At 36.2% G+C, this 26,667-nt stretch overlaps 1 protein-coding gene and 1 pseudogene across 1 annotated transcript in view; both read left to right on the top strand.

The window, feature by feature from the left end:
* The window catches only part of FSIP1 (fibrous sheath interacting protein 1), a 205,938-nt gene that overhangs the window by 87,209 nt on the left and 92,062 nt on the right, over positions 1-26,667 (top strand). Inside the window, exon 9 of the mRNA XM_037504133.2 lies at positions 4,477-4,617. Coding sequence (XP_037360030.2) covers positions 4,477-4,617 — 141 coding nt within the window. The remainder of the gene's footprint in view (positions 1-4,476; positions 4,618-26,667) is intronic.
* LOC119238467 (eukaryotic translation initiation factor 4E type 2-like) lies at positions 1,441-2,499 on the top strand (annotated as a pseudogene).

The raw sequence follows: 26,667 nt of genomic DNA on the forward strand, positions 1-26,667 counted from the left end.
CTCTAGGGGTGTTGGAACATCCAAGGACTAGCATCAGAGGGCAGGGGAAAGAAAAGGTATATTGGAACTGGGGGAGAGCTGGAACTGTGGTGGAAGAATAGGCTATAACCAAACTTTCCCCTTTCGTCATGAGAATTTGAGCTGTAGGTTATTTTCTAACTGTTTTCCTGGCAATTTGATGAAGCAACTTTATTTATCCTAAAAAATGGCCTTTGGATTGGGAGAATTCTAGAGACCTGAAGGGAAAGCCATACTTTGGGCTTCCCTAAGTGCAGTGATTCTTGTGGCTGGATATGTCCCTTGCAACAGCTCTGGATGCTGTGTCCTGTGGGTCATTTCAAGAGGTGATGTTCCTGTGGGATATGAAGCCTGTAATTCAGAATAGTTTCCTTGCCCCTTGTACCTGTTACAGACACCGACTGCAGCAAAAACACCCGCTCAAGACTAGACCTGACACTGTCCTGCTGTGTTTCCTGACCTATATCCTTCTGAGTAGACTGGCAGTAATTATGACTTTGTTCATCTTTGAGGATAATATCCACTTGAATCTAAGAAAATCCTCCTGATAGGCACCACAGAGATCTAGAACTGCCAAAACTGTAATGCCAAAATAAGGAGAGAAAGGGAAAATATCCTAATCTCTCTTTTCTTCTGACCTTCAGACTTCTAATATTCCTTCCCTCATGTTGACTAAACCAATCCACAGGATGGAGGTGAAGAAGACAACTCTGCTTTTCCCTACAGCTTAGCATTCTCGTGTTGACAACATGCTTAAAGCTGCAATGAACAGTTGTGTACAAGACTTTGAATCATACATTTTAAATTCTCTCAGATAGATTGATAGGAGTGGAGTTGCTGGGTCAACATTTAACTTTTTAAGAAATTACCAAATGTTTTTCCAAACTGGTTGTGCCATTTGTATTTCCACTAACAATATATTAGATTTATATTTGTTTCATACCTTTCCAATATTTGGTGTTAACAATTTTTTTCATCTGGATCATTATAGTGGGTGTGTAGTACTCTCTCATTGTGATTTTAACTTGCATTTCCCTGGTGACTTACTGATGTTGAGGACTTATATATTCTGGGTACATGTCTTTTGTTCAATTTTTGTTTTAGGATGTTTCTTCTCAGTTTATGCCTTGTCTGTTTTCTTAATGGTAGCTCTGGATAAGCAAAATTTAAAATATTGATGAGATCTGATTTACTTATTTTTTTTTTCTGTGACTATGCAAATATTAAAAAAATCATAGTTGTGTGTGGGGGAAGCAAATATTGTTTAAAAATGAACAATGATGTTAAAAAATAAAATTTGGAGAGAAGAAACCTCCCCCCCCAAAAAAAAATCATAGTTGTATACAATTTAAATGATGTCCTTTTTTATTTTAAAAACTGATTTGAATTTAAAATTGAAATCTAACTTGGATGTTTTTTAGATCACTGGCTTTAGAGACTGAATGTTTGTGTCCCTCACAATTTCATATGTTGAAACCCAATTCCCAGTGTTCATTTGGAAGATGATTAGGGCAGAAGGGTGGTGCCCTTGTGAATGGAATGAGGGCCTTTATAAATGAGGGCCAGAGAGTTCCCTTTCCCTTTCTTTCATGAGTGGACACTGTGGCAATATGACTGTTTAGGAGCTAGGAAGCAGGCCATCCTGACACCAGATCTGCCAGTGCCTCGATATTTAACTTCCTAGCCTCCAAAATTGCGAGGAATACATTTTCAGATTGACAACAGCAGTGGGGAGAGAATGAACAAGAAGTTTAGTGCATTGAAAGATGATGACAATAGGGACCATGACCAAAATGAAGAAAGCAGGGTGGTGGGAAGGAAAAAAAGTGAGACAAGAATCAGAGCAACAGCAAGAGGAAGACTCTTTTCCCTGAACCAGCAGCATCCCCTGTGGTACAACTACACTTTCTGGTGCTTCAGGAGAACCTCCTGTCATCCCACCAGCTACCAGCTCACAAAACTGTGAAAACATTGTCACACAGATGAGCACCTTTGCCTCTGTCGGGCAGTTCTTAAGGTTTTACAGTCACATGGTATGTCCCACGGGACCTGACAGGCCACAGTGACTTCTACCTCTTTAAAGAAGGAATTAAACCCATATGGAGGGTGATACAAATAAAAATAGTGGCTCATTTCACTTCTGAAATAGTGGATCATTTTACTTTGAAAGAGCTTGGCATCCCATTGTGGGAGAATCTCATCTTGAACATGTTGGGGGAGTAGATCATGGTTGAGGAGGAGATTTGTGGGGCTGTGGTCTCTGCTTCTAGGAGGGTATTATTTCAATATGAATAAAACTGTCAGTCATCAAACAACCACAATCCAAATCTGGGATACTCCTCAACAAGTGCTTTAGCCTACCTTGCAACACCATTATGGAATAAAAACCCCTCACTAACAGCATCAAAATGTCATGCAGCCTAGCCCCCCAAAGGATCCTTTTTTTAAAATCTCTGGAAGCTCTAATTAAATGTGCCATGACTCTCTCCCTGTCTGAATGGCACCATCATTGGAGTCTTGTGTTCTGTTGGCTGCTGCCTGGAAGACCTTTCTGTCCTGGACAAGAGGAGTTGGAAGAGTATGTTCTGTCTTAAGAACAGTGTGAAACATAGCAGCTACAACAGTTGAGATGATTTAATAATGGTGCTAACCTAAAAAATACATTTTTAGTGTTTATAAGCCATCCAATCTGTATTATTCTGTTATAGCAGCTCAAACAGACTAAGACTATATTTTGCTTCATAATGGGTGTATCTTCGTAAAAGTTTATAAAATTCTAGCTGCTTAGATTTGCAAAGAGACCTCATTGCCATCTATTCCACACTCCTCCATAATATTAGATTTCCTTCTTAAAAATATTCCTCACAATTATTCACCTTCTGGATGCTTCTAGAGATCAAATGCTACCAGAAAAAGTCCCCTTTTGGGGAAAAAGAATTTGTTAATGAATCACTTCCTGAAATTGATGTACTCTTTTAATAGTCTCATTAAAATTTTATATAAAATTAATTTTTTGAAATGTATGATTGGAGTTCTGAGAACCCAAATTACACTCTATTGGTTAGAGCTTACAAATTCATGTGTATAGTTTATGTTGGGATGTAGAGTGGATACATAGGATGGCTGAGAAAATAATTGTCCCTTCCTGGTTGTGTCAGGGAATATTTCATAGTGGAAATGTGTTTTTACTGGGCTCAAAAAGTGTTGAGTCTCAACAAGGAGCAGGAGGGAAGAGCCATGGAATGGTGAACTAGCAGTATTGACTATTGTTGATACTTTGGGTCTGAGATCCAAGTAATGAGAGTTGAGACTGAAGAGATGGATGGTGTGGTCTGTGAAGGGGTGAAGACTTTATTCTTTTCTCTGGGCTTCCTGGCAAAAGGGTAGAATGAGCAGGGAGATTGGTGGCACCTAGACCAGTTAAGAGGCTCACACTTTAACTTCAGTCCTCAAGTAGCAGTTCTTAAGGTCGTTTGTCCCCAGTCCTTACCTACAGAAACAATTGCCAGGTGGTGCCTCTGTCTTTGTGTATTTTCACAGGCTCTGTGGGCATGTTTAAAGTATACTAGAATTGAAAACTACTGTTTCAAGTTAATAATGAAGAGTTAGTGAGACAGAGAAGGTCTTCAAAGATGTCATTTATGCCAGTCACCAATGTGGCCGAGTAGATGTAGATTAGAAGTTTAGTTTTAGGCATAGAAGTGGCTGTCAAGAAACACCCACTTTTTCACCTAGAAATAATATTAACTCTGAGAGAATATGATTCTGTCAATTCAAATGTTACTATTAATAATGCTTGCATAATACAATGCTCATTCTTTTCAGAGGACATATTCAGTTCACATTTGTTAGGCACAAAGATTTGTTGCATGCCTTTTGCGTAGTGTGATTAAAGCTTCAGCTAGATCTTGTTAATATTATCATTATTCAGACAATGAAATGGAAGCCCAGAGAGGTTAACTGATTTCCTTTCAGAGAAGATAAATGATTTCCTTAAGGACATCTTAGTCTGGAATCAGGTAGAGCCAGGATGCAAATCTCTTTACTTTCTTAAGTCCAGTTCTCTTACACTACTACACAACTGCCTCTCATAACATGGAAGGGCAGGATTCCCCCACCCCCACCCCATTATTTATCTATGATGAACTTCAAGTCCAGAGAAACTAATTTTTTTTCTCAAGGCCCCAAACTGACCAGGAGCAGAGCACAGGTGCCCGTTTCCCAGCTACTGCTCTTTTTACTGTTGTCTTTTTGCATTCCATATGGTTGAGTTTGTTTTTCTTATTTAATGTGCAGTTGGACTTACCTCACTCAAAGGAAAAGTTTAGAATTTTATATCATTTTGAAGGGGAGAAATATTGTTTCAGAGGCTAAGCCAACCTTCAAGGCTCAGTTGCTTTGGAGCAGTGTGTGGTGGTACATTTCTAGCCTGTGCATGATTTTTTTTTTCCCAATTAGCTCCCTGACCTTAATGGTGATAACAGAAATATGGAAGTAACTCCAGGAGATAAGGTACTTAGAAATACCAAAGAACAACGAGATGAGCAAAATCGACTGAGAGAGATAGATGAACAACTGAGAAAGATGAAGAAAAATGTGGTAAGTTTTTAATTTCAAATATAATTATTTAATGATCGTGTTTAAAAATGTTCCAGTTTCCTTGGACTGTTTTATGTGTTAAATCAATCAAGAAACCTGACATGGGAATGTGTGATTAAGAAGTTGAATAAAAGCTAAAAATAAGATTCATAGAACTTAAAGTACTATCATATTTAATTTATGTGATATAATAAGCCTGTGAAATACTTTCCAGACTCAGAATAATGATCCATGTGTCTAATATCCTGTGTCTGACAGTGATATAAATATTCTTTTTCTGTGGAGAAATTTAGTAGTAGTTCTCCATAATATCTTTACATATTGAACTTACAACTTAAATACAATTTTGGTTCACAAAATAATATATTACTACTTATTAATTAATTTTAATACATTCTAAATCCTTGATCCTATTTCATGTTTCAAATTGCTTGCCATTTGATGACATAGTATTGTTAATAAAAGGTAGATCTTAAATCAACTAAATTATGTGTTGGTTGACGTTTTGATCTGTTAGAAGTGCCTTATTATATATTATGATTTTCCAAGTACCCATAGGGTGTGTCCAACTGGATACTTGGATTTTACCTAAAATTAACCATAGCAAGGCTGAACTTATGATTCTACTTAGATCTTTTCTCCCAGGGATGGTCTTGTCATGACTATCAGCAGCATCGCTTTCTGTCTTCTACTAAATCCTGTAGTCTGGTTGCTCTTGATTCCTCATTAAGTGTTAATTAATACATCTAATTTGTTGTAAGATAGGGTCCAAATTACTAACTTTTAACTCCTCTGGTACACTGCCTTTCTTGTACTTACTTACTCTCCTTTTTTAAAAAAAATTTTGTTTAGAAGAACTAGGGTGTAGTTCTGTGTGATATGAGATATGGGGGGGGGGTGAGAGGATTCACCAGAGACAGAGTTGGGAGCAGAGCAAATGGATTTACTGAAATACACAGCTGAGGGGAGAGCAACGGGGGAGAGAGGAGAGGTCTGCTCCATCATATGTGAGTTAGCTCCCTGGCTGGGGATCGAACTCAGGCAGTCATGGTGATAGTGCTGAGACTTAACCTGTAGGCTACCAGGGAGACCCTTATCTACTTTTCATGATGAATATTGTTTTTGTTAATGATAATGTGATAAATTTGTTATAATCACTAAATATTTATAGGCCTGATATCTATAATCCTTCAAATAAATTATAATTTTACAGTTTAATGTTTTATTGTGTTCGCTTTCAAAAACTGGTATTTGGTTGACACATGTAAATTGATTTGTATTGTCTAAATATTTTAATTGCTGAGTGTTTCATGTTTCATGTCTGCTTCAAACTCTGCAAAGCCCCCTTGTACCTCATAGACTTCTAGGTATTTGATGGATTGGAAATAGGGAGCTCTGAGTTCTTGTTTCAGTTTTGTCAGTAGTCTGCTCTGTCACTTTGAATAAATCGCCTCGTCTCTCAGAGACTTGGTTTTGTTACTTAGAAATCAATGGAACTGGGCTACTGACCTCTGTTCTTTTGCCTCTGATTCTTGGCATACTCATTTTTGGTGAGTGATAATGTTATTTATAATATCTAATGCTCAGTTTTTATGCTTCCTATGTGTTTAGTATTGGTTAAATTTTCTATTGAAAGTTACTTTTGGGAAGTTTGTAATACTCTCTCAGGAGAATGTGAGATTGTATTTATATATTAAAAAATTAACCTACTGTTTACCAGCCAGAGTTTATATTTTCTGAACAATTGCTTATATTTTCTGAACAATTCTAGAAATGGTTATTTTTGGAGGTTTTTTTTTTTTCTTATTTTCTCTACTGCAGTGGAACATTGTTTCAAGATCTTTGATTTGGGTAAAAGAAGTCATTTATTGTAGCCAAATTGATGATTTAAGGTTCAAATTTATATCCTGTCGTAGGGGTGGAGGGGAGAGTGAGGACAATGACAAATGGACAGTGAAGGAATTCTGGCGGGTACTCCTGGAGTCACTTAGGTCTCAAAATTGATTTGTCAGTACAGGCTAAAAAGTGACATAATTCTGTTTTCCAGTGGCAGACTGCAGTTGCTGATACATATTTGTTTAGTCAAGAATTGGGTTTTGATTTAGTCTGTATGTAGTGGTGGTGGTATTGTTGGTGTTAGTGGATTAGCTATTAGGAGCTAGGTGAAGGAGGAATAACAAGTAAGGTTAAGGCTCCCAAATGTAACATGAAATTCAGAAGATATATGGTGGTCCTGAAAGCCAGCCGCAGAGGTAGGAAGTATGATTCATGGTTGCCAGGAGCAGAATATGTGAAGCAAATCTTTAGGATTCACTCCATATGCGTTAACAGTGTGATACAACTGATTTCCTACACATTAAGGGAGAGAGAAGCAAAATGGGTCATGTTTGGTTAATAAAATCACAAGGATGAGGAAGAGATTTAAAACTAGGTTAAAGGAAGCATTATTGATGGGGTTGAACATATTTATTTAGTTTGATGAAGAAAAGACTGGTGTTTGTTTTGTGGGTAGAGAAATCACACAGGTTAACTTCCCAATGACTTCTAAAAGGTTAGTACTTGAAGTGTTCATTTTATTCTTTGTAGTGTAGGGGAAAAAAACCAGGGTGATTGTGAAGGCACAAAGGGACAGATTTCTGATAAATACTAAGAAGAAAGAATAATCTCCCAGGGAATTAATTGTCTGTCCAGGGCAAAGTATTCAAATTCGGCTAAAGAGACAGGTATCACCAGGGTAACTGCGTGGTTTTGGTCTGTTTCCCCGGCACAAACAGGCAATTTGTATATGGTAAAAACACAGACGTGCTATGCTTTGAGCTCTCGTCTTATGTTGGGGAGGATTTGTGCTGAACCACTCACCGCTTGCCTAGCTGACTCTCAAAGGTGTTGACCATGGATACGAATTCTGCTGTCAGAGTAACTGCTTGTGTGGAAATAATTTGAAATGATAAACTGAAGAGACAAATGGAAACAGCTATATTCACAGATAGGCAACATGAGACAAACCCCACAGTCCTTCTACCCTTGGTCATATAGTGATCTCTGGTACCTCTAACCCCTCACTTTCCCATCTGTCTCAGAGAGTCACTTTCTGTTGTTCAGGGGGTGCTCTACAGGCTTCACTTCCCATTCAGTATTCTAACCCCACTCTGCTTTATATTATATCTCTTTGGTTATAATCCTATTATGTAAGCTCCTCTACGTGCAGCATAGTGTAAGGGCCAGATACTGGAGCCATTCAGCTCTGGTTTGAATCTCAGTTCTTTACTTACTGAGAGACCTTGACCAGGTGACCTGAGCTCTCTCTATTCAGTTTCCTCGTTTGTGTAACGGGATAGTTTTAATTATTACCTACCACATAGCAACCTCATAGGGTTGTTATGTAGATTGTTAGTTAATTAAATTGAATTAGTTAAGTTCCTTGATTTAATATATATAAAGTGCTTTGAGAAGGACCTGGCACATTTTATTAGTGTTGGTTTGTTATTATTAACACTATTAATAATGACATTCACAGCAGCTTGTTTCTATGATATGGAAGGGAGGGATACAATATAGAGGATTAAAATTGAAGATGGGAAGATACACCTTGGAGAGAATCAAGATGCTATTTTTTCTGACTCAGATAAGGAAGAGTGACAAGATAGGCCTAGAAGGCGGGTTTAGAGATGAGGAGGTGAGAAAGGTCATGCCTGAACATTCTCTGATTACTCGGTAAATTTAGAGATCAAACCATCTCATGAGAGTGAGAGGGTGGAGTAGGGATTGGGCCTTGGAGCAGGGTACGACGGGACTGGAATGTACCCCATGAGGATGAGAAAAAATGCAGCGGTGAACCATGAAAGCAGCCCAGCTGAGGTTGGAAGACCTAGCTATGAAGTGGAATCAGTCAGCAAATCTTCAAGTCTTCTCGGACTACCCTCAGAAATCCACTAAAAATGAAAATTGGGTGGTGGGTTGAGGCAGGGGTGAGGAGAGGTTGCGTATTTGTGTTGGAAGATCAAGGAGTTAAGGGGATTGGTGGTACCTATGAGACCATAACTGATATCAGTAAAAAAAGAAACAAGAGTATACCTCAGGTATCAGCTGGGAAGCTTTCACTCCTCTTTGATCTGGTTTCAGATGTAATACATGCAGATAATAGAATACCATACTGCTATCAAAAGAATGAGGTAACTCTGTGTCTCTTGGAAAGATGTCTGTAATGTGGTATTAAGAAAAAAGAGCCTATTGCATTAGACAATAATCAGTATGGTCCCATTTTCATAAGAAAGTAATAGGAAAATCCTGGAATGATATGTAACAAATGCCTAGCAGTGATTACTTTTAGTGGGCATGGAAGACAGAGGGGGAGGTTTACAAAAGAAATTCGTTTTTTATAACATACATAACAGCTGTTTAAAGGGAAATCTTTATTGAGATTATGAGTATTTTTATATTATTTCACATGCTTCTCTATACTTCAGCTTTCCATAAAATACATGTGTCACATTTGTGAACAGAGCTAATATTTGAAAGTATGGAAACATGCAGGTCAAAACCACAATGAGATATCATCTAACACCTCTGAGAATGACACATATTAGTAAGAACCCCCAGAAACAAGTGCTGAAGAGGATGTGGAGAAAGAGGAACCCTATTACACTGTTGGTGGCAATGTAAAAAGATGGAGCTGTTTTAGAAAGCAATCTGTATTTTCCTTAAAAAATTAAAATGCCATGTGATCCAGCAATATCACTGCTGGGTTTTTACCCAAAGGAAATGAAAGACAAATATTGGACATTTATATAACAGATGATTTGGTAAAGCAAAATACTTGTAAAAACTAGTAAACACAAATAGACAAAGTAAGGCTCCTGAGGTTAAGAGGTGGGGTGGGAAGAAAGGATGAAAGGAGTATAAGGAATGGTGGTGTGCAAAAATAAAAGAGAAAGAATTGACAGAGATTTTGGGCCTCGTGAACTGGAAGGATTTGAGTTGCCATTTACTGAGGCATGAAGAATTCTAGGATAAGGAGTTTTTAGAAGATCAGGAATTCAATTTGGAGCAATAAAATAGGTAGTTGAATATGTAAGAGTGGAGTTGTCCAGGCTTAATATATGAACTGGAGAATCATGAACTTATAAACAGTATTTACAGAACTGAGACTGAATAAACTCACCTGAGGAAGTACTCTTGACAGATGTAATTGATACATACAAAAGATCACTTGTCTCTCAATAAGTGGTATTCATATATTTTGAAAAATAGAACAGTCATCAAAAGGAATAATGTTCAGCGTGACCATTGATTAAAATTCAAACAACTTCAGGCACTATTTATTCCTATCAAAGTAAAGGAAAATGTGATACAATGAATATATTAGTGGGAGTGGTGTGAAAGAGGTGACAGTATATTATATGTAGTTTTTTAAATTGTCTGTTTTCCCTCTGGAAAACATGTGATCAATTATTATAGTAATTTATATTTTTGACCTCTGTGATTCACTTTTAAGCACATTTCCAAAGAAGTAACACCCAAGGAAAACCAAATCAAACAAAAAAGGAAACAAGTGTTTACAAATAGAATATCCAAACAACTTATACATCCTTTACCCATTCAATCTTGGTAAGATGATAAAATGACAAGTTTATGGATTTTGTCTATTATAGGACTTTAATGGATACCAATGTAAAAATAAAATTCTAGATAGAGTGTAAGTATCAACTATAAAACTGTGTGATCTATATGCTGACAACCATATGAAGAGAAATAGAATGTCTTAATAATTTAACTTTATTACTTTTCACTTTCTATTAAATTACCTTTGTTCCTAAAGAAAGGAGAGTCAAAATTGAGGCAATTTTATAATTTGATTTATTATGTTTTAACTCTTTAATGTAATGATGGGCTTTTTGCATTAGAGTAAATGGTAACTAATTCACTGTTTATTTGGTTTATATAATAATTGGTCTAATTTTTCTCAGTTTTGAGTATTCCACTGTGATAATAAGATTAAGGATTTTTCTTTTTTTCTTTTTTTTAAATAAAGACCTAGGTAAAAATGCCTTTAATAAAGTTGCCTGCAGTAACTTTCATAAATCAGAACAACTCCATTTTAGATTTTGCATTTTCCAAGAAAGAATCATCAATCTGATCTCAACTCTTTGACTCCTTAATGATAAAATATTCTCAAGGATGTTTTGTTAGTATTGTTAAGAAAAGCTTTCCATGGTTCCAGTCATTCTAAATGCATTGACCACACTTTTTAGTCCTTTATTGTATCTTTTTTAGATTCTCAGTTTGAACTTCATTCATTTTTTTATCATTTGAAGTCTCTACTATTTTTTTCTTCCACATTCTTTCCCTTTTTGGTTTCCTGGAAACCACTGAGCTTGGCCTTGTTTGGTGAACTGTATTGTTATTATTGCATTAAAATCTTTTAACACTCTAAACCTTGTTGCTGAGCATTGAGGACAAGAATGCGGCTCACAAAGTATGGTAAATCCTGTGTTCTGATTCTTATTTTGACATGCTTTTGTCATTTAACCTAGTATAAGAATACATAAACCCCAATCAGAAGATCGGAGGGTTTCTTCTGCTCATTAAATGGATGGAGGGTCTGCAATGGCTAAACATGCCATGGATTTGCAGCTACAGAATGTGAGAGCTGAAGAGGCCTTTGAGACCACAAGGGCCAGTTTCATGGATTAGAAACCAAGGTGTTGAACAGCTAAATGATTATTCAAGACTGACAATTAGTGGTAGATTTGGGCCAACCCCCAATTCTTCTGACGCTTCAATCTGTGAACTTTACATTAAATTCAACCTCTTTAAGTCATACCTGCATAGTTCAGTCAATTTTCAGCAAAGATTTCAGGCTCCTCCCAAACTTGAGTTTCATTCTGAAACTATTAAACTTAGCAACCATTTAAAGATCTTTTCTAAATTCAGAAGAACTCCGAACAAACCTGGCATGTTTTTATTAAAACCATGTTCTAACCCGCTTACACGACATATTTTTAGTTAAACTCTAAGACTAACTTATGTGCTTTGATATTCCTGTATTAACTAAGGTTTGAGTTGGAAAAGTATACTTTCTTTTAGGTGTCATTGTACAGAACTGTAGAAATGATAGTCTTTTTCTTTCATACCATCTTTAGGAAGATGAATAAAATGATAACTGGTGAATTAAATTGGCATTTTTATACTGTGTACAACTTTGTTTTCCTTCTCTGTATGATAGTAGGTGTATATAATAATGTGAAAAATATTTGACTTTGTTTCTTTTTAAATTACATTATTTTTATTGAGGTGACATTAGTTTACAATTTTGTGGTATTTACACATAAGCAGTTAAACTGTAGTCATAGGCAAAAAAAAAAAAAAAACCCAACAAACCACACATTTTGAAACATGTAAGTAGAACATAAAATTTTTAGAAACTCATATATTTCTATGTTATTTGATACAGAAATCTTAACAAAACTTCTTGCAGCAGGATAATTCATTTACTGGTTGAGAAGCAGATGTTACACCTACAGACTCACTATTAGTATTCAGGAGTAATTGTGAAGTGAATAAATGAGTCAGTGAACTTTTTAAAATCATTGATTGTGTTTAATATTTGTATATAGAATGGGATAAATAGAATAAACACCATTAGTTGCAGTGGTTTGAGAATAAGATGTTAAGAATAATTGCATTTTTTTAAAGTTTTTAAATTTTTTTTTTAAAGATTTATTTATTTATTTATACAAGCACTGGGTACAGTCAGAAGCGCGGGAGGGTGAGAGAATTCACCAGAGCCAGAACAGGGAGCAGAACAGGCAGAAGGACTGAAGTACACTGCTGAGGGGAGCAGTGGGCGGCAGCAGAGGTCTGCGCACCATGTGGGACCCTCGCCCGGCAGCCCGGGATGGAACCAGCGCTGCAGAGGCTACGGGCAGTTTTGCAACCCAGCGCTCAACCACTGCGCCACCCGGGAGGCCCTAAAGTTTTTAAATTTTTTATTAAGGTAACATTGGTTTACAATACTGTAAATATTTCACAAATATGGGATCCCGCCTCTTCAGGTATACATTACCACACCTACCACAAAGGCACCCATATTTTTTCAGCTATCATTTTTATTCCATTTATTAGATATGGTAATAGATTATAGTTTCAAATAATGTTTAGATCAAGAGTGGTTATAAATATACCTTGTATTTTTCCTACATAATAAAAATGTTTCACGTGTATTATATTATCTAGATAATACATTATCTACTATCTACAGACTTGATAGTTACAGAAGACACAGATATCTTGTTTCTGAATGATAATATGTCATATCTTGAAAGCCATCTTAAAAATAAAAAATTTGATGGTAACTTTGTCCTGTAATAGTATCAGTTTTTTCAGTCGTTATTGTTGAGTAGAAGCTCTAGAAATAGATGCTAAGGCTTGCTAGGTTTTAGTGTAACTCACCTTTGCTCTCTGAATTTGTTTTCAAAATTCATTTACTGAGGTCATGTGTAATAGGTGTGATTACATGAACCAAGCACAGATACATGTTTTAAGGAATAAGCAATATCTTTGTGTGTGTGTGTGTTATTTATTCATTTATGCAAGAACCGGGGTACAGACGAGATGTGCGGGAGGGTGAGAGGATTCACCAGAGACACAGCAGGGAACAGAACAGGCAGACTGATGAAATACACTGCTGAGAGGAGCAGCGGGCGAGGCAGGAGGGGTCTTCTGTGCCATGTGGGACCCTTGCGGCCGGCCGGGATTGAACCTGCGCTGCAGAGACTGCGGACAGCTTCACAGCACGGTGCTCAACTGCCCGCGACACCAGGGGAGGCCTGGAATAAGCAATATCTAGTAGAAGGATAGAATTAAACATACATTTAAAATAAATATATTTTAATGTATATTATGTACTGAATATAATATATAGCACTATATATTATAAATATATAACTTATATGAAGTAAAATTAGTATTGCAAAAAATCATACTGCACATATACAAATAACACATTTAAACAATATAGTATTTTTTCATATAAAATTAGAATGCACAAAAATTAAAAAAATCATGGCAATTTTAGAGGTTGAGATTAAACCTATGTTTACTAGCATGGGGTAGTAAGACCATTTAATGTCTTTTCCAACAACTAAGGTTATTTTTAGTATCTTCTTTTAGTATAATAAATTCTTAAATGATTCTGACCTAGTGGAGATATTATTAGTATTTATATTTAGTCTTTTATCTTTTCATTATTTTCTTAACCAGCTATGGCCAATTTTTTTGTCTTTTCTTTTTTTTTTTTTTAACAGATCTTCAGATCCTAGATCTACTTCCAGTTACCATCTAAGTCATCTTAGATAATATGGGGATTATCTAGAGCAGCAATCTCCTATAGATGGTCAGAGAATAGTTTCTTACTGCTATGTGGTAGGAGCTTTCATCAGAATGTAAATCCATGTACTTTTTACTTCATTAAAAAAGGTCTGCTTAATGATACAGTTGATTTAAATTCTGGCATAGTTTCTTGTCTCTTAGCAGACTGGTAACAACAGCTTGAGGACTGGCATGGCAGGTGGACCACATTTTGAGGAGCACTGAGTGCAGGCCCATTACGTCTGATGTTGAGACCATAGTTCTGAGCAACTGACCTCTTGGATCTTAGTCGCCAAATGTGTCTGTCATGTCCCTTCTTCAGCTTCGCCTTGTGTCTCCTTGTCCTATGTTTCTCCTAGAGAGTGATATCTTGCTAACACTGAATTCTGCCCTGGTCTTTGGTTTCTAGCTCTTTGGCTCATATATAGATAGAGAATTAGCTCTTTGGCTCATACATATTGTAAAAAACCTCCAGTCTCTGGTTTACTGGACTTAGAGGTTTTTTCTCTCTCTTATATTTTATTAATTTGTCTTTCATTTACAAAATTATATATTATAATTTTGGGAGTACAACTTCACACCTCCATATGTACACATGCTTCATTCACCCTCCACCAAGCTCCAGTGGTGATGTACTATCACTCAGAGATTTTCTTTATAAATTCTTATTCTCAACATCAGTCTGATTAAAATGAAATCATTAGCCACTAACATTCTTGTTTTGATGCGAGTATTTTAGAAGAAAATGTGTGTGATGTATGAAAAAAATTGCTTGTAAAATGCTGCCTGAAAATTCTATTAAAATAGTTTAATCTTGATTTCTGATTAAGACCATGAATTGACCTAAGTTTATATTATCTTGGCTCCAACTGTAGAAAGTTTAAGAAGATATAGCATGATAATAAATCAAGATGTGTATCTCTGTGGAATAGAAATAAAATAGAAACACACAACTTACTTAGACCTGAAGCTGGGAGCTTGACTGATGTAAGGCCAAAGTGATCTGTGAGGCTGGGACCAGAACCAGATTCATTATGTGGAACTGGGACAAGTGTAGGATCTCCATGACCATGGAAAGAAGTTGGAAAAGATTGAAACAAACAAATTTCTGTGTGGGATTTATGAATTATATAAAATTACATACTTTGTAGCCAGTCCCTGTGCCAACTCTCTGAGTCAGTGAGCTCTGTTTCTAGCTGTGTGCAGACCAGGTATTAGTAGAGTAAACCTAAAGAAGTTGGATAAGATATATTATTATTATTATTTTTTAAAGATTTATTTATTTATTTATACAGACAAGAACTGGGTTACAGGCCAGAGGTGTGTGTGGGGGGATGAGAGGATTCACCAGAGACAAAGTGGGAAACAGAACAGGCAGACTGACCAAAGTACACTGCTGAGGGAGCAGCGGGCAAGTCAGGAGAGGTCTGCCATGCTATGTGGGTAGCTCCCTGTCGAGGGATTGAACTTGTGCTGTAGTAGCTGCCGGGAGCTTCATAGGTTGTGTCTTAAACCCTTGTGCCACCAGGGAGGCCCTAAAATGTATTATTTAAAAATAATTTTTAAAGCATGTATGAGCTGGAAGAAAAGTATGGAAAATGTGGGAATTCCTTTGAGAACAGAAATGACAAGGCAGTATGAATCAGGGGGGCCAAGTAACTCCTGGAGCCGCATCTGTCCTGAGGTATCTACTGGTCTCCAATGAACTAACACATGTGTAGGGAACTCAGGAGACAACCTCAGGGCAAGGAGGTCAAGTCAGAACTCCCACCTAGAGCTGACTCACCAAAAAGTTAAAATCTCATGTATGAAGTAGGAAAAACTTATTCTGGGGAGGAAATGGTGGCTCTGTCTTATCTCTCTGTCTCTTTATCTCCCTTTCTGCCTGACTGCCTGTTTGGCTCTGCTTTGGTTGTAGGTGGAATGGAAAAAAATGTCTGCCACGAAAATTTCGAACTACAGTTCTGCATGATGGAAGGTTTGGGTTTGAGTTCACACTACATGTAGGGCCTGGAAAACCCCAAGTTGAATGTTTAGTTGAAAGTGGTCTTAAGTTAGAAAGAAAGGGAAATCTTTTAGAATAATATACTTAAATCTAGACTTTTCAGAAACTGAAAGACAGACACTGGATGGTTTCACTTATTTGTGGAATATAAATAACCAAGGAAAACAAACTGGTGAAGCACAGAAAAATAATTCTGAGACTCTGTGAAAAATATGCAGGTTACCAGAGGAAGTGGGCTGGGGAGTGAAGGGAGAAGGAGGAAGGGGGAAGGGAACAGGGCATTGGCATGGGGAATTTTGGTGGAGAGTGAGTGAAGCGTGTGTGTAAATGGAGACATGTGTGAAAATGTACCTCCAAAGTTACGTAGTTGTGTAAACAAATTACAAATTAATAAAACTTGAGGAAAAAAAAATCTAGACTCAAGAAAGAATCGCCACAAATAAAGCTTACCGACCATGAATTCATAGTAAAGAGCTCCTCCTCCATCTCACACATAAGCCATCATAAGCACCGTTAATAGAAAACACACTAGAGAATCAGTTCCACCTAAATTGCAGTTTGCAATGGTCAATTTCAGAATGTAAAATAAATCTGCTTAATATATATAAAGAAATAAAAGGAGCCTTTGAGAGTATGGCAAAGGAATATTTGAATTCAAACCAGTTGGAACTCATAGAAATGAAAATACAATAATAAAAGTAGAAATTCTTGGAATTAGACCTCCTTTGACCCCTGTACAGGATCCTGGCACTTACACTTACTTCCCTCTTCCGTTTTTTTTTTTTTTTTTTTTTGTTCTGTTGGTTTTCTGAAGTTTTGCATCCTACTTTTAGTGAACCCAACACTAGGTTTTTTTTTTTTCAAATCAGCCAGAGAAGAGATACCTAACTTTTCTAGAATAGTTCATTGCCTGTAATAAATGAGAATTCCTGTTACTCCACATCCTTACCAGTCTTTGGTGTTGTCAGTGTTTTGGATTGTAGCCATTCTAATAGGTGTGTAGTAGTATCTCATTGTTGTCTTAATTTGCTATTTGCCTGATGACATATGATGTCAAGCATCCTTTCATATGTACATTTGCCATCTGTATATTTTTAGTGAGGTGTCTCTTCAGATAGTTTGCCCATTTTAAAATTAGATTGCATATTTTCTTATAGTAGACTTTTAAGATGTCTTTATGTACTTTTGATAGAAGTCATTTATCAGATATATGTGTTACAAATATTCTCCCAGGGCCTCCCTGGTGGTGCAAGGGGTCGGGCACCGCACTGTGGGGCAACCCGCAGGCTCTGCAGCACAAGTTTGATCCCCAACCAGGGAGCACCTACATGGCGCAGCAGACCTCTTCTGTCTTGCCTGCTGTTCCCCTTAGTGTATTTCAGTCAATCTGCCTGTTCTGTTCCCTGTTCTGTCTCTGGTCAATCCTCTCAGCCACCGCATGTCTGGCCTGTACCCCAGCTCTTGTATGCATAAATAAATCTTTCCAAAAAACCCCAAATATTCTCTCAGTCTGTGGTTTTCCTATTCTTAATCCATGATTCATTATTTACTGCTTTAAGGATTGTGTACATAAATAAACATATGCATATGCACACATATGTGCTTATATATACACATGTATATGTAAATGTATATTTTTTGTTATAAAAAGATTCTAGAATATAATTTAAGAAATAATATGAATGACTACAGTTTTGAAAATTATTAGTTTGGACCATATGTAATCATTCTTTTCATAGGTCATAAATGAGTGAGTATTGGCAATTTGTGTATTTCAGTCTAATAGAAGGCAGAGCTCTTTATTTTCTGAGTGTGCACTGCCCATTAGTGATGAATGAATATTTTGTCTTTGAGATGATTCTGGACAGGAATTAAGCTCATACTAGAATCAAAACCAGATATAGTTATGATAATCACGAAGGTTCAATTTTTAAGACAGCTCTACTTTCAAATGCTCTGACTACCAAACATTGAAATATTCTAGCAATTATTGTAAGACTGCCTGCCACTTGAAACTACCCCTTAGTACCCCAAATCCTATGTGGTAATTTTTATTTCAGGAATATTTTTCATCCTCTGTAGAAATCACGAAACTTTGCTTTACTGGATTCTATTGGAATTTTTGTGAGGGTTAGTGGGCTGCCTTGTGTAAACACTTACAGGCAATCAGTCTTCCCTATTCAAAACCACAGGATATCCTTCTGGATATTTGTAATAGTTTTCTCTGTACTGCAAATAGAAAACAATTGTCTAATTATTATATTGAGGGTCATAATTCATAGCCACATTTTAAAAACCATGCCAATCAATGATGTTGCAAGATTTGTTATAATTGTTCTGTCAAATAGTAAAAAAAAAAAATCCAGATTTTATTAAATGTTAACAATTTCTATGTGTTTAGTATGCATGAAGCTCTTTTAAACGTGGAGTATGGTGTCAGGTTTTTTATCTAGTGGCAGAGGATAGGGCTAGTAAACATATATGATAATATGAGGCAGAATAAAGTAACATTACAGAAGTGCAAAAGAAGTGTTGTATTTGTTCAAATAGCAGACAGTTATAGTGGAGTCATCTGGAAAGACTTTGTGGAAAATGTAAAATATGAGTTGACTCTTGGGGAGTGAGTTGGGTTTTACTTTGTGTAGATGGTGGTGGGCATCAAAGAAGGAAGATACTTTGGAAAAGAGCCAGATATGGGAACTCTTGGACCATTTTAGAAAACAGGAAGCAAGATGGGTAGTATTTATGGACTAATCTTATGTGGTTCTGACTTTATGCTAATGACACAAATATGTGACATTTTATAAACTTGAATTTTTGCTGAAGCAAGGATTTGAATCAGGCTTTCTGCAGGGCCATTGTTTGGGAGTCATTCACTTAATGAGTGAATGCCCCTAGCTGTTGGCCCAGTTTCCACAGTAGACAGCTCCCCTAACACTTCACATGGACCTTAACACTTGTGAGGTATTAAAAGTCGTTTCTGTGTTTTTATTATTAAAGTGATCTCTTCTAGTAGTGATGACTGAAAAGCAAAGACAAGACATCTGCCTTAGTAACAACAACAGTGTGTAAGATAAATGTAAGAGTCAAGTGCTGAATTCGGTGTTGGATCAGGTTAGTGATAAGAGTTTGTAATTTTGCAAATGACTTGGGCCAAAACTCTTCCTGTAATCATGGGTCTACTTTTATCCAGTTTGGTTGGAAGGAAACAGAGAAAAATAAAGTCATAAATGTCAAATGGGCTCTTTTTAATAGCAGGCTATAGCAGGCTGATAGTTTTCTTATGGCCTATTTGTTAGCTCTGAATTGAGCTTTTAGAGAAGTTATTGGTGCTTTGATTAAACTTTTGCTAACAACAAAGATAATGCAGAAAATTTATATCAGGACTATTCAAATAAATAGAAGTACAGTAAAAAGAAATGGTTCACATAATAGACGTTATATTTTCAGGGTTTCTGTCCTCTCAGCCTTGCATCCCAAATTAAAATTGTCAAATATGTTGAATTTTTTCATAATCTCTATCTCTGTAGGCATTTCCCTCTCTCTTTCTCTAAATTGTTGTTATATTTTTTATTACGAATTGCTTGTCGCAAATCCATTTCCTCTTCCTTACTCATAAAATTCTGGGACAGCCATGTGCTAGTTAAAAATGCTTCCCACCTCAGATTTTCTCATATTTTGGGGTGACCATGTCAGCCAATTATGGTCAATCGGATAGAAGCAGAAATGTCCTGATAAAAAGATGCAAAGAAAGACTTAGCTTTCTTTGTCCTCGGTCTTTTCCTTTCTTTGTGGTTGAAGCATAGAATACTGCCTGAATCCTCAGGAAGCATCCCAGGAGAGGAGACTGGGGCACTCATGTCACCACGAAACCACTCCTCACCCTTTGTCTACTTACCTATGACCTGTTTCTTAAGTTAGGAAAGCAATCCAACCTTGGTTAAGTCAAGCAAGTTGTATGGTTTCAAAGCAATCCTAAATATGCAGTAGGCTGCTTCGAGTCAAGTGTAAAATGTTAACATTTCATGCTACTAGTGCACTGGGGGAATTAAGGAAATTAGCACATTTGCTGGGGAATTGCCATGGCACTTCCGTGTGTGCTTTGTGGGATGCGAGTTTGAATCTCAGACTGAGGGCTATGCTTTCCACCAGTGGAATCATATTATAACCTCTTTCCATCGTTAAAGTGTACATGGCACAGAGGAGAACAGTGTACATGGCAATAAGGTGTACATGGCAATAAGGAGGAGAACACTAATCACAAGCACCAAATGCTCAGATTATAGTAATTCAGGAGCTTCCAAAAAACAAGTCAGTTGGAGGGCCTCCCCTGATGGCGCAGCGGTTGAGCGCTGGGCTGCAGAGGCTGCCCACAGCCTCTGCAGCGCCGGTTTGTTCCCCAGCCGCCAGGCAAGGGTCCCACAAAAAAAACAAACAAACAAAAAACAAGTCAGTTGGAGGGAAAATAAGTTGGCTACAGACATTTTGCACAATGGGTGGAGGGAGCAAACCTCCAGTAAAATGCCACTGGTGAAGATCTAATATTTACATAGTTATAGAAATGGTAATAAGAATCCTGACATGATGAATTAACTTTCTCCATCAATACTGTCCAAAGAAATACAGTGCAAATGAAATACATAACTTTAGTTTTCTAATAGTCACTCAAAAAAGTAAGAACAGGTGAGATTATATTTAGCACAGTGCATCCAAACATTATTTTAATATGTAATCAATAAAAAAGTATTAGTTGAACATTACACTTTTTTATATTGAGTTTTGAAATCTGGTGTGTATTTTATACTTACAGCATATCTTGATCTGGACTAACCACATTTTAGATATTCAATAGCCACATGTGATTTGTGACTACTGGGTTAGGCAGTTCTGGAGAAAAAGTGATTTGTGTGCTAGACAGACACATTGGTTTATTCCAAAAGAAAGGTAAATGATTTCACTAAAATTCTGAAGGGTTTTTGAAAAAGTAGGCCTTAATAAATTTCTAGGAGAAATCTAAGAATGATGAGGAAAAATGTCCCAACTTTATTTTTAAAATGTGTCTGACCTGGGTTGTAAGATATGATCTAAAAAAACAATGGCAGAGAAGTGAAAATTGAAGTAAAAGATTTATTGAAAGCACATGTGTACTCTTGGAAAGAGACAGTCTACTCTCAATTTCATCTCTTGAGAATATTAAGAAGGAGGAAACTATTTGTGTCTTTTTAGAATTATTCCCGCTATCTATCTAAAATGGGGGGAATTAGCTTGTTTTACCATTTTACTGTCAAAAGCATTTTTCTTGCCTTGAATTGGGAAAAGATGAGAGAAGACAACACTTTTGGGAAACATAGAGAAGGCCTTAATTAAAAATTCATTTTTATAGCTGTGGAGCTTGGTGTAAACTCAGTCTGTATTAGTATGATTCCGGAATTTGGAACTATCTCAACAATCTGACCTTTTTGGAAGTACTAGAAAATATCATGAAAAGGTTTCTGGGATATCCAAGCAAATTTTAGGTTTTTTTTTTTTTTCTTTAAATAACAGTGATAGATTTTATGAAGACAAAGAATTCTGTGCTCAACTGGAAATAGTAGATGATTTCTTTTGAAGACAAAGAAGGAGAATTTGTTAAAGGATTTCTGTCCATTATAAAGTAATAATGTAGTCCTAGCTATGATTTGAAAGCATTTTTATAGTATAAATGGCTTTTTAGGGAATTTAGAGACCCAGAAAGAGAAAAAGAAAGGAAAAAAATCTCCCATAATGTTACCTTTTAGAAAAGTAATCAGTAATACAGCCATGGTTAATCCTTGACCACTCTGTTGCTTGACAATTTTCCTAGTCACATGCTCCCCATGTACTTAAATGCTCTCCACATATTCACACCTCCCACCGCAGCACACATGCACCCTCCCCTCTTCTATTTCTTTGTCTTTTTACAAATCTGGGATCATATTCCACATACATTTTACAGTCTTTCACCAAACAATACATTATGGGCAAATTTCTATGTTAATAAAGTACATACCAGCTTCACCATTACATGTCATATGCTAATCTTTGAGCGTGTTTATTGAACCACATAGTTGCCAGTTATGTTCAGTATTTTGCTATTATAAATCTTGATGCCCTGGGCATCAACATGTATTTGTTGAATGATTTTCTTTTGATAAATCCTGAGTGTAATTGCTGAGTCAGAGTGTGTGTTAAGAGTTTGACTCCAAGTTGCCAAAATGCCCTCCAAAAATGGTGTTTCATATTTACTTGCACTAGTAGTGTTCCAGAGTGCTACATCTGTGCCACTTGTGTTATCATTTAATTTTTGCCCCAACAGTTTAAAATGGTGTCATTGCTTTAATTTGTCTTTCAGTTCATTAGTGAATTAGGCAATGTTTTCAGATGTTTATTAGGAATTTTATGGCTCTTTTTGGTGAATGGCAACGTGTATCTTTGTTCACTCTATATTACTAAGGTGTTTTCACTTTCTTTTTTTATTGAAAAGCTAGCTTTATGTATTTAAACATGTGCTCTTTTTCACATATATTAAAGATTTAAATTATTTCAAAATAATTAAACTCTACTTGTTGGTTTTTCAGTATTAAAACTACAAGGGGCTGTTTTTGTAACTTATCAGTTGGAATAAATGTAGGAAAAATTTCTTGACTGTTGTAACTTTTTTTTTTTCATTTAAAAAAGAGTAAAATGAAAGAGTGAAATGCTGTCTTAATCTCATAAAATAAATATAATGACTATATAAGAGGCTCTGGCAATTAGTTCATACATAATTCTTACTATATGCCAGGTGCTTATCTGAACATTTTATCTGTATTAACTCATTTAATTCTCATAACCATCTTATGTGTGTAGCAGGCTCAACTGTTATTCCTATTTGATAGATGAGGAGTTATTTAATAAAAATTCAATAACTTTCCCAAGGTAGCACAACTAGAGAGTGTTGGAATTGGGGTTCAGTGTAGTAGATTTACTCAAATGTAGTAAAGTACTACTTATTTGTAGCATAGAACATTGTATTTTGTAAAATAGCATCAAAATGGAGTGCAGTCAGTGTACAATTTGCTAATAATTTTGCTTGCTTTCTTAGTACATAGACAGATTTTTGCTTTGATTTGCTTGGCTTATGTCCTTGACTGTTGTAACTTGCTTTGTGTTTCTTGAAGTCATCTATCAAAAGTATTTATATCCTTTCATGTCTAAGCCCTGCATCATCTTTGGAATATGTTTTGAGTAAGTAACGTCAAGGAAATTACCATCTAATTATATTCTTGATAAAGTGCCTGTTATTAGCTTTGAAGTTTGCTGCTAATCTCTTTTTAGCTACATTTCTTTGGATCTAAGGTTTAGATAAGCAGCAACAAGTAAAAACATAGAATGTAATTTCTTTTCTTGAGGGAGTCTGCTTTTAATTTTAAATTTAATATTACAAATTGAGAATTAGCAATCACTGTTTGCTATTTTTATTTCTTATTCTATCTCTACATTATATGAAAGCACATACCACATGATCTAAGAAGCCTTCAAAAAAATTGAGTCAGTTTCTCAAGCAGTTTCTAGCAGCTAGTGAACTCTTAACAGTGTATAAAGATTAGAAATGTCTGCTACCTGGTACTGTATCATGTACTTGAATGTTGAAAGTTTTCACCACAAAAAGAAATGGTAATTATGTGGTGATATGGAGTGATAGCTAGTGCTATAGTGAGAGCTAGTGTTATAGTGGTAATAGTAGTAAAACATATAAACATCACATCAGTACATTGTACACTTAAGCTATGTTATGTTTTGTCAGCTATAGCTCAGTAAAATAGAGGGGGTGGAGGAAGAGTTGAAGCACCTATCTAAAAAAAAAAAAAATAGGTCTTTCGGTACTGTGAAAGTCTACCTACCTAGTGGCGTTTCTTTCCACTGTCCTATAGATAGTTTTGGCTATGAAAGTAACGAAAGTCATATTAAGTTGACTATGAAATATAATAACATATAAACTTCATGTTTAAGAATTTAAAATTAAATCGGGGACACAGGACACATAAAACTAGTGGGGTATATAAATAATAATTTAAAGATATTAAAAGGTAAGTGGCATTTAATACATTGGCAAACAGGAAAGAAAACTCAATGGGTAGAACTTGAGTTATGCAGAGAGGAGGGGAGTGAGACAAGCAGAGGAAAAACAATTTGGCACAGGATGCTACATGGATACAGATGGGGATTGGCAGCCATGGGGAGTAGGCTGTCAAAATGCCAAAGGTAGTGAACCCCAATGTATCTGGAGGAGAGATCAAGGATTGCTCCCAGGTAGGTAACTATAACCTTGTCGAAACAGTGGGCATGGCATGACTATTGTATGCCCTCTCGGAAAGTAAGTGAAATGCTGACATATGCTAATATTAGAGAAGCACAGCCAACATGCAAGCAAGGAAAAAATCTCAGAAACCCTGAGGTTCTGGGTTAACATACTGGGGAAATGTAAACCCCACTGACAGTGCATCTCTGTTGCAGATTTACAGGGAAACAAATGGGCTAAGAAAAAGAGATTCTATAATTCATTATGATTTTTCTATGGTATTTAACTCACGTTAGGTTTACCTTTAACTCTTTGATTAGCTATCTAAAAATGCCTTTGAATAATGGGTCATAGTGTAACTCAAAATTTTCCAGCTTAATTTTTAAAGATGTGAATTCTATAGTCATTGAGAATTTTGTGTATATAATTGTGAACTTTTTAAAAATTGCTCTGCTTTTTTAAAGCTTACAGGTTTTTAACCATTTAAACCATATTTAGATAAATTTCATAATTCTTAAATTTTGATGGTTTTCAGTTTTGATCATCTATATTCTTGACAGCAGATTAGGGAACTCACAGTGATAATTCATAATTAATGAAGTGAAATCACTCGGCCTCAGTGTTTTAGATGGTTTTATAGCAAAATCCTTGAATCTGTTAAAAACAAAAAACATCACTCCATGTCATTTGCCGAGCATAATCATTCCCTTTATTTTTATGTTGCATATAGTTTGCAAAGTGCTTTTCCCTACAGTTTGACTTGATCTTCATACCAACCTTGGAGGTTAGGTGATGTGGCCATCACTGCCTCTGTTGTTGCAGGTGAGACACCAAGACATGGGGCTTAAGTGACTTGTCCACTTGTCTCCCGATTACCAGGAGAGTTCTTCAAACATATTTGAAGAACTACTTGATCATTATTTGATCATTATCATCATTATTTGATCACAGTTCCTCAACTAGGTGATACCAGAAGGTAGTAGTTCTTGCTTTTCTTCTTTGTATGTGTCATATTATTTTCAGCTTTACAGAATTGGTGTTCAAGTATCTGAATGAATTCTTTTAACTGGAGAAAGGTAATAATACAGTTCTACCTTAATTGATTTTACGTAGTAAATATTAAGTATTCTTTAATCTGGCTCTGGTAGATGTTAGGAAAAAATTAGCTGTAGGGATAAGTCAACAACCATGTAGTCAGCCTGACCCATTGACAGAGATTTATTACAGCAGTTATGCATGGAGAGTAAAGTGCTAGGCAAATTGTTTAATTAACCCATGGTCATGGAGCTTGCTTCAATTCTTTAATAGAACTACAAGGGCAGTCTCAAAGGAAAGGTTGTTTCAAATCATTTTGATTTGTATACTTGTGGCTTGTATACTCACCTGTTCAGGAACTACTAGATGGTATAATCCAGCCAGTGAGAACATTGGAAGTCACAGAACTCAAAGGTGTATTAAGTAGTGTGAAGCTCTATTGTTTCATGCATGTGTTAAATAATTGCTATCATTGCAAGACTGTTAAAAATTCCCAGCTAGTAATAATGTGAATGGCACTTTATGGCTTTAAAAGGAGATAAAAGAAAATTCTTAGTCAGCACTTTGACTGTATCGCATCATGTCAGTTTTGTTATTGTGAGGACTTTAAGCAGATGCTCTCCCTTCTGGCAGCAGAGCTCTAATTACCATATTCATTAAGCTGGGAAGTGAGCAGAGGTCACAAAGCACAGCCCCTTCAGCTTTGTACCGTCCCTGTGAGGACTGCAGTGCCATGGAGACATGTTGTAGGCTGAGTGATGGAGAGGGCGCCACCTCCCCTTTCTTTCCATTCAGATCAATTAGAGGAACAGTGAGCTGCTTAGCTGCTGTGCAAACACAAGGATCATTCTTTTTTTTTTTTTTTTTTAAACTCCGGGTCTTCTCTTCAACAGCATTCTCCGAGTTAGCCTAATGCATCCTGCTTTAATTCATAGGCACTAATTATATTTCAGCATACATTCTTGCACACTAAATTATAAGTATCCTGACTTTAATCAGTTGTAACTAGTCCTTAAATTGAGGGGTTAGTACTTTCCTTTCAAGGATAACAGGCTTTGCTGTGTTATGTGATGGGATTAAACCCCTTTTTTCAAGATGTGGAATTGAAGATGTGGAAGATGTATTTATTTTTTCCCCCTAAAGAGCCCTGCATTTTCTTCTGGCTAAAGTGTAATTCAAAACTTTATAATGTCCTTTGAAAATTTGTAAAATGGTGTTTAATGCTTAGGTAGATTTGGAATGTGAACTAATAATAAGCACAATTTGTAGGGACATATTATAAAACAGTGAATAATGGTTTAGAGTTGCCGATAATTTCCCAAATAAAATATCTTGTTTGGTG

Source organism: Talpa occidentalis, unplaced genomic scaffold (assembly GCF_014898055.3).
Source record: "Talpa occidentalis isolate TD23 unplaced genomic scaffold, MPIMG_talOcc4v2.1 talOcc4.11, whole genome shotgun sequence".
Lineage (NCBI taxonomy): Eukaryota > Metazoa > Chordata > Mammalia > Eulipotyphla > Talpidae > Talpa > Talpa occidentalis.